This window comes from Cebus imitator, unplaced genomic scaffold, assembly GCF_001604975.1.
Source record: "Cebus imitator isolate Cc_AM_T3 unplaced genomic scaffold, Cebus_imitator-1.0 Scaffold284, whole genome shotgun sequence".
NCBI classification, from domain to species: Eukaryota; Metazoa; Chordata; class Mammalia; order Primates; family Cebidae; genus Cebus; species Cebus imitator.
In genome coordinates, this window is record NW_016107599.1 from 1554373 (window position 1) to 1563931 (window position 9559).

General features: G+C 44.2%; 1 protein-coding gene across 4 annotated transcripts in view; it reads right to left on the minus strand.

Annotated features, from left to right (window-relative positions):
• TRAPPC9 (trafficking protein particle complex 9) overlaps window positions 1-9559 on the minus strand; it is a 715201-nt gene that overhangs the window by 238708 nt on the left and 466934 nt on the right. For all 4 annotated transcript variants that reach the window (XM_017501725.2, XM_017501724.2, XM_037728923.1 and 1 more), the window contains one exon: window positions 1164-1274. In XM_017501725.2, coding sequence (XP_017357214.1) covers window positions 1164-1274 — 111 coding nt within the window. The remainder of the gene's footprint in view (window positions 1-1163; window positions 1275-9559) is intronic.

Consider the following 9559-nt stretch of genomic DNA (forward strand, 5'->3'; position numbering starts at 1 on the left):
AAAAGAAAGAGGCAGAGAGAGAGAAGGATCTGGGGCAAATATAGCAAAATGCTTAAATCTAGGATGTGAGTATGCTAGTTTCTAAGTTATTTTCTGTATATTTGAAGTCTTTAGCAATTAAAAAAAAAATATTATTCCATCTGTAATTCCATCTGTAAGGGTATGTCCTGGAACCCAGGCTAGCTTGGAGGCACAGCTTCTCACTATGGAGGGAGGTCCAGCGGGGAGTGGGTCAGAGGCCCACTGAGGGGCTCCACCACAGAAGGACAACAGCACCCGGGAATCACTGAGCTCCACCAGCCTCCAGCAATGCCTTGGCAGCCTTGGCTTCACTCCTCACCAGCTCTCAGTTCTGCCTCAGTTTCTCACCCACCTCTGCCGGGCCAGGGGTCTCCTGAGGCTGACCCTGGCCAGCGTTTGCTAGTGCCAGCTCTCTTTGCCCTCCAGAGACTGGGGCTGAGTGACTGTGCTCCCCTCCCAAAGGTCTGAGCCTGGCTTACCTTTCTGTAGCATTAACTCCTCAAAGGAATTTCTACTGATGCTGACATACAGTTCCCAGACTATTTCCAGGTACTTTTTTTTTTTGAGATGGAGTCTAGCTCTATCACCCAGGTTAGAGCGCAGTGGCACAATTTCAGCTCACTGCAACCTTCGCCTCCTGGATTCAAGCAATTCTCCTGCCTCAGCCTCCCAAGTAGCTGGGATTACAGGCATGTACCACCATGCCCACCTACTTTTTGTACTTTTAGTAGAGACAGGGTTTCACCATGTTGGCCAGGCTGGCCTTGAACTCCTGACCACAGGTGATCCACCCACTTCGGTCTCCCAAAGTGCCAGGATTACAAGCATGAGCCACCACGCCCGACCCAGATACCACTAAAGAATTTAACAGCTAAGACCCCCGAATGCTGCCAGGTCCTCAAACGTGGGCTCTGAAGGCACACATTGCTACCTCCTCAGACGCATCAGTTTTACCTACTTGCACTTGGCTCTAATTTAAAACCACTCCAGATTCTCCCACCAAACTTGAAATAATCACTACGCTATCTCTGAAAGGGAGACAAAGCTGCTCATCCCCTGAGGATTCGGTGTGGATGATGTCCACACCCTCCCCAGCAGGGTGAGGAAGGCAGGGGTGGCCTGAGAGGCCACGGGGCACTTACCGCTGGCACTCGCCGGCGTGCAGGATGAGCACCTCGCTGCTCCTGGTGCTGACGGTCAGCTCATGCTCCGTGGAGTTGAAGACATCCAGGAGCAGGTGGCACTGCCGGGTGCTGCATTAAAGACAAAAGAAAGTTCACAATCCTGTGACAGCCAAAGACAAGTGACTTTTCCTTTTTCTACTCTCCAAAGATTTCCCGCCACTTAAGAGCAAAGTATATCGGAAGCCAAATGCTTCCAGGCTCAGAGGATTACGGAGACTGCTTCCGAACACAAGTGTGAACTCTAAAGAGTGGGTTTAGGCTTCAGGTCCTCCTTGGTCCCGGGGTCCTGGGGACATGTGCTCACAGCTGAGCCACACCTTTTACCAACCAAGTGACCTTGGGAAGGTAACCTGAGTTCTCCAAACCTCGATACGCTGAGGACTAGAACACCTGCCTCTCATCTGTGGAGAAACACAGGCATGCAGTACCATCCAATGAGGCTATGCCCAAGCCAGCATCCTCAGCTACCAGATTCCAAGCTAGGCACTGAGGCGTGAGGACAAGTGTCCTGCTTGTGTGTGTGCACACCCATTGCACGCTTCTCCCACACAGGCACCTCTAGAAAGGGGGCAGGTACTGGACGTTTCCTCACCACCCTTTGAAGCCTGTTCTCCTTTGATTACTCTCCCACAGAGGTGAGAAGTAAAATGCTCAGTTTCCCACTGTTCCTTGCAAGGGCCAGTCCATGTGGGGGGGTTCTAGCCAACAAGGCACAGACCTCTGGAGGCTTTCCTTCCCAAATACAAACACGTGTCTTGGGAGGAGAGGGCTTTTACCCTTCAGCCTTCCTCGTTCCCCTTCCTTCCTCCCTAGAAGCAAGGAGGATGCCTAGAAGCTCAGTAAGCCTCAGGGACACTGAGGACAAAACCCACCGGCTGTGGATGGCAGAGCAGGGGTCGGAGGTACTTGGGAGCATTCACATCCTAGAGCGGCTGGCACTGCACTGCCGGCCTCCCTCTAGACGCATTAGCTCCATGTGCAAAGTGGAAAAATTCAGCCCCACACGTGCCATTTGTGTCAGTCATCATCTGTTAGGTTAACATGACAGCTGAATGCCTGCCAAAAATTCATACAGTATCTTGGACACCAAGTATCACAGTCAGCACATTACCAGGTCATCGATAAATGTCTGCTGATCTCAATGGACAGCTGCACCCAAGGCAGGACAGACAGAGATGACAACAACTGAGCAGAGGCCATTCTTCTTGGAAGATCAGGATAAATAGTTTTCATTGGGGGAGAAAACTTGGAGAAAAAGATCTGTGCCCTGGTCATTATGATTAGCGTAGTGTGACTTCAAAGCATGGCCTTCCAAAGGGCATTTGAATTCTCAAATGTATTTCTCCAAGTGGGAGGCAAGGCTTTGCTGGTTGTTAAAGAAAGTCCGGTCAAAGGAAAGGGACAATCACCTGTGACTTCATCACAACAGCCTCAGGAGCAGTCCTCAGACCCCCACCGGCAGTGGAGAGGGAGGCTCAGGAGAGGACAGGAGTGCTACCGCGATGTCCAAGACCCTGGATGGAGCACTCAAAACCCCGGGCTTCTCCCGGTAGACGTGGACCTCTATTCATTCCAAAGCCACACGTGACCTCCCTCTTTCCAGAGAGGGGAACTGAGACGCCGGGGGTGCAGCGGCAGGCCCAGAAGTTCACGCACACACACATGCACACACACAAGTACGACTTTGTCAAAAGGCCACAGGGCATCTGTGAAAGATCAGTTTTTCAGAACATGGGCATGTGACCTGCTCTCAAGGGAAGGTGGGAGCATGTCACCATTTCCCTTTTTTTTTTTTTTTATTTTTTATTTTCGAGACAGCATTTCACTTTTGTCACCCAGGCTGGAGTGCAGTGATGTGGTCTTGGCTCACTGCAACCTCCATCTCCAGGGTTCAAGTGATTCTCCTGCTTCAGCCTCCTGAGTAACTAGGATTACAGGTGCCTGTCATCATGCCCAGCTAATTTTTGTATTTTTACTAGAGGCAGGGTTTCACCATGATGGCCAGGCTGGTCTCGAACTTCTGGCCTCAGGTGATCTGCTGCCTCGGCCTCCCAAAGTATTGGGATTACAGGTGTCAGCCATGGCGCCATTTCTATCAGGTAGCACAGTGTCAATGGGGTGCCGCACACCTAGAGTTGACAGCTGCCATCAGTTGAGTCTGGGTTTTGTGGGTGGGGCTTCCTTCCCCAGAGGTTCGGCACTTGGAAAACATTCATTAGCTCTGACAGCTGCCTGCAAGAGGCCTCTCTGCTCAGCTCACAGAAAAATGAGCTTCCGAGAATGAAGATCTATTCCTCTGTTGTCATAACTTCATGAAATCTTTAATCACAGCAAAATCTTTCATCAGAAAAGGGAACTCGTTAAACATTTATCAGAGGAGGAAAATTGAAGTGATTTTTTAAAAGTCTGGAAGAAAAGGTTCAAATGTATTTTGTTTACAGTCACAGAACGGAGCGCTTAGGAGACGGCGCAGGAATGAGCATCGTCGGTACACAATGCGTTCCTGTCCTCTTCCTCTGCTTTTTTCTGACTCACTGTCTGAGTGTGGGGGCGTCTGGACCGAGTGTTTCTATTCCTTCTAATTGTTGACATGATGATGTATTGGTGGAGCTTGGCTTCCTAGCTGTTATTCATAAGTAAGTTTCCTTTCCCAGGCTGCAGCAGCGGTGTGTGCCACCATAATGTCACTGACTCTGTGTACCTTTCCATATGGCTTTGGATGCTTGGTTTTGAGGCTAAGGCTCTGAGCATACGGTTTACCTTAATTCTTGTGTGCTTTTTGGGTTTGCTTTTTTTCTAGACACATCTATCTGAAGTATGAGGAAATCCATGAAAGCTTCCTGGAAGAGCTGAGGCCAGGGCGCATCTCTGGAGGACAGGCACGTTTGCCTGGCTTAGAAAAGGGAAGAAAACAAAGTCCCACAGCATGGAGGAGTCTAGCTATTTTGGGAATATGGAGTCAGATTGAGTGTGGTAGACCAGGCTGCCGGGTGAAAACAAGAAGCCCTTTTTCGGCAAAGAGGGCAGCAGTGTATGTTTTACTCAAACCACTCTGACACAATGAGTGGGGCACTATTTCCTCAGCCCTGAATTGGAGATTTTTATTAATTATTTCATCCAGCAAATACCTCCTGAGGAACTGAATAAGAAACACAAGCTCCCTCCATTCGTGGCTATTATACCCCTGTGAGGGAAAAGGGCAGGACTGATGGAGTTGTTTTAAAAAAATATAAAATTTGCTGTCATTTTTTGTAAAATTAGAAAAAAGCTGAAAATGATTGCTGAATAACAGACTAAGACACAAAATCAATACCAGTCCTACACATCAACGAAAAACAATTACAAGACAAGCTTCTTGAGAAAGTACATTTATAATAGAAACAAAGTCCACAACGCAGGTAGAAATAAATCTAACAAAATACATGCACGATATTTGTGCAAAAAATGCAAAAGTTTTGTGGAACAATATTAAAGAAGAAAAATAAGTTCAGAGATGTACAGGTTGAGTATCCTTGATCTGAAATGCTTGGACCAGATGTGTTTCAAATACGGGGTTTTTTTAAGATTTTGGAATACTTGATTATGCTTGCCAAGTAAGTATCCAAAATCCAAAAATCTGAGATGTAAAACACTCCAAGGAGCATTTCCTTTGGGCATCGTGTCAGTGCTCAAAAAGTTTTGAATTTTGGAGCATTTCAAGTTTGGGGATGCTCAACCCACGTTATGTTCAAAGATGGAAAGACTTAATATTTTTAAAGACGTTATCTCTTTCCAAATTTCTATAAACTCAATGTAACTCAATAAGAAAAATCACAACAGGGTTTTTGTTAAAACAATGTGGGAGGTTTTGGGAAGGAATCTGGCCTAATAGACATCAGGAATTGTCATAAAGCTGTAATCATGAAGACAGTGGCACTGGGGCAGTGACAGAGAAATACATTACTGAAAGAAAAGACAGCTGCAAAGCAGACCCACGAATATAAGGAAACTGGAGAGATGACTGCAGTGGTGGTGTTGATTAATTGGCACAAGGTTCACTTAATAGTGCTGGAAAAAATGATTATGCACATATACAGAAAATTAGATCCCTACCTCACATCATAAATAAAAATAAATCCCAAATAGAATGAATAACTAAATACAGTAAAACAATATTTTAAAATCTTTAGAAGAAAATATAGATGAACAGTTCATGATCTTGAAAAAAAGAAAGATTTCTCAAAAGAGTTACAATACATATAAAATATAAGGGAAAAGAATAAAACATTTGGCTGCATTAAAATTAACATAACCAAAGCAAAGACAAGCTTCATGTTTAATGTGTTACAAATAACTTTTCACAGACATCTGCAGCACATTAAATTGACTAAGGATTTGAATTCTGAACTTATAGAGAACTCCTATAAATCATTAAGAAAGAAATGACCCAATAGAAAATCAAGCAAAAGACAAGAATCAACAATTTAAAGTATGGGAAACCCAATAACCAATAAACAGGAACAGAAACTCAATCCAACTAGTAGTCAGAGAAATGGAAATAAATCCCAAAAGCATTCTTTCTCACACAACCAATTGGAAATATTTTTAAAGTATCCCAGTACCAAGTATTGGCCAAGCTATAGATTGAGTGAAAATATGGAAACTCTTTTCCCTGCTGGTAGGGATACAAATTGGTATGACTCCTTAAGAGAGAAAAGCATTTGACCTAACAATTCCATTTGTAGCTGCCTATCTTAAATCAACTCAGAATTTAGTAAAAGAACACATTCAAAGTATTCAATGCAACATTGATTAGAAAATTAAAAAACTGCTTTTAACTAAGTGCACATCAACTAGAGAGTAGACACAGGTGTACAATGATAGAGTTACATGGTGGAAACCTATGCAGAGGTGAAAATGAATTTAAAAGAACTATATGCCCCACCACAGACAAATCTCATGTTAAAACTGCTGGGTAAGTAAGTTCCAGAAGATACCATATAATATATGCATCAAATTTTAAAATATGTTTTAAAATGCTCAATATTGTCTATAAACATCAAATTTAAGAGTAGTCATTCATGCTAAAAGAGCAAGAGACACAGTATGGAAGAATATACAAAGCTTTAACAGCATATTCTTATCTCTTTAAATTAAAAAATTAAAAGCAAATACAGTGAAATGCTTAAAATGGACAAGTCTGGGCAGTAGATAAATTGATACTTCTGAGACCTTTATTTATCTTTCTTATACTTGAAATGTCTTATAAAACTTATTTTTAAAGTCACTTGGAATACCGTGTTAGCCTGCGATCCCCCGAGAAAGCAGAGCCTAAGAAAAGGGTTTGCACAGAGCTACTGCTTAGGGAAGGGATGCTAGGAACCAGGTGGAGTGTGCAGAGTGGGGCAGCAGAGGAGAAGGTGATACCAGAGTGCACACTGCTGCACGTTGCTGAGCTGGTGGCCCTGTGGGCTCAATCCACCATCCTTCTATGGAGCCAAGGGGACTGTGCCTTAGCACTGCACCCGAGGTACAGAAGAGAAAATAATTTCTCTCCCAGCTCTTTCCCTTACTAGTCAAGCTTTCCCCCAGAGGGGTCAAGTCTCTCACACTTCCTGCAGGCACTGTGCAGAGAGGCTACCCATGGGCACCCAATCCTACAGCCTCAAAGAAGGCAGTTAGAATATTCCAGAAAGCAAGAGATGCTCAGCACAGCTAAGGTAAGGTGCCATCAGGTGACACCTGCATAAATTTGGTTGCCATGGCAATAGCTAGTCTAAAAGTGGGCTAGTATATGAGGCAGGGCATAAGACATGTATGACACAAACAGTTTTTAAAAATTAAGTGAATCTCTTGACAACATTAACAGGAATTTTAAAAAATGACTTCAGATTTGATGGCAAACAAGGGCCAACCTGAAGAAATGATGCTGCAGTTAGGAATGCAATGACAGGAAAGCAATCACGTGATGGTCTTGGAGGACAGTTTTCCGCAGAGAATGAGCAGTTAATGCAAAAATCGTAAGGCACAGTGTGATCAAGAAACAGAACCAGCAAAGAAGAGAGTGATGTCAGAGTCAAAACAGAGGAAAGGTCATGGGGAAATATTCATATTTTATTCCAAGCATAATGGGAAGATATTTTGAGAGGTTTTTTTTTTTTTTTTTTTTTTTTTTGAGACGGAGTTTCACTCTTGTTACCCAGGCTGGAGTGCAATGGCGCGATCTCGGCTCACCGCAACCTCCACCTCCTGCGTTCAGGCAATTCTCCCGCCTCAGCCTCCTGAGTAGCTGGGATTACAGGCACGCACCACCATGCCCAGGTAATTTTTTGTATTTTTAGTAGAGACAGCGTTTCACCATGTTGACCAGGATGGTGTCGATCTCTTGACCTCGTGATCCACCCGACTCGGCCTCCCAAAGTGCTGGGATTACAGGCTTGAGCCACCGCGCCCGGCCATTTTGAGAGTTTTAAGCAGATGAATGACATGAATTGGTTTGTGTTAAAAAAAAAAAAATGTTGAGTTCCAATTCTGGAAAAGATGGAGTAAGTACAATCTACCCTGTCTCTCCCACTGAATGGAACTATAAGTCATGGATAGAATGCACTCAGCTGAAGATGAAGACTCAAAAAATAAATGTTAGAAGGTGGATCACAGTAGGAGCCAGAAACAAGTTATTCTAAACAGGCAGTGAGCTCCATCTCCCTCCAGTGCCACCTGGCCTGAACTGAAAAGGCAGCATGGAGTTAAGAGGTGTGCCCCGTGTATAGACACAGCTCCAGGGGCAGCCCCTCTTCCTGGTCCAACAAGCAGGAAAAGGCACTCTGAAGGGGCACAGAAAGTAGGGGAATCCCTGTGTCTTTTCTTTTGTTTCTTCCCTTTTCTCCCAGTCCAGCCTCCAAGCAAACCACAGGAGATAATGACATCATAGCAGTCTTGGCAGGACAGGCGCATACACCTCCCTGATACAAACCACCTCACTGACCCAAAGAGCTGAGCTCTCAAAACCATGAGGCCAGTCTGCACCACTCTGATATCCTTCTCTGTGCCTCTGGACAGTCAACCCTCCAAGCAGACACACAGGGGGAAGCTCACATCTTGGCCTTCTAGTAGGCACACAGGGATAGGAGCCCCCAGTAACTCGCAAAGATTTCAGAAAGGAGACTGACCCGAAGAGCAAATAAAGTCATGCATGAACTCCTAAGCTCACCAGGGAGATGAGCTTGAGAGAATCAGACCCTGAAGAGCAAACCGTGGGCTTTGATAACTGATCTCCGGGCAAGAATGCCGACAGGCACCCAGTGCGGCTGATCCAAGGAGCACCACAAATGCTTTGAAACTGAAACTGCAGCACAGCCCGCAAAAAGCACTCTGCTAAAAAAGGTATCAATACTTTCCTGAGGATGCACACAAGACCCCAGTGCCTCCCAATACTATAGTCAAGATGTCCAGAATACGATCTAAAATAACAACACAGAAAGAACTAAGAAAATGTCAAGTCATGAGGAAAAAGTAAACAACAGACGATCATTTCAAGGTGACTGTCACATCAAAGAGACACTTCAAATGCATTCCAAGAAGGGACCACACTTGAAACAAGGGGAAAATGGAAAATCTCAGCAAAAAAAAGCAGATATAAAAAAGAACCATAAAAGCTTTAGCAAAAAATAAAAAACTGAAAACTTCAAAAGATGGTGAATTATCTTAGTAATTCAGAGAACAAGTAAACATAAAATCAGAAAAAAATATAAGATAAACAAGAATACAATTGACCACCCAGATCTCATTATTACTCAGAGAAAATTCCATCCAAAGGTGGCAGAATACTCATGCTACCCAATTCTACAGGCAATATTTACCAATAATTACATTCCAAGACCATGGGTGGAGGGAGGGGTGACTAACACCTGGAAAACAGAAACCATACAGTGTGGTCTGGGGACCACTGAGGAATTAACAAGTAAAAGTACAGAGAGATTAACAAAACACCCAATGGAAACAGAAGAGAAAAAGATGAAAAAAAAAACAAAACACTCTTATGGGACAACAAAATCTCTAAACATCGTATCACAGGACACTCAGAAGCAAAGAAGAAAATAACTGGCCATTTAAAAAAAAAATAATGACCACACTCAAAAAAACATTTGACAAAAGACATAAACAGACTCAGAACACAAAAAGTTTGTTGTTGTTGTTTTGTTTCTTTTTGAAACAGAGCCTTGCTCTGTTGCCCAGGCTGGAGTGCAATGGCGCAATCTTGGTTCACTGCAACCTCTGCCTCCCAGGTTCAAGCGATTCTACTGACTCAGCCTCCCAGTCAGCGGGAATTACAGGCAAGTACCACCACATCGGCATTTCTCTCTCCATTTTTTTTT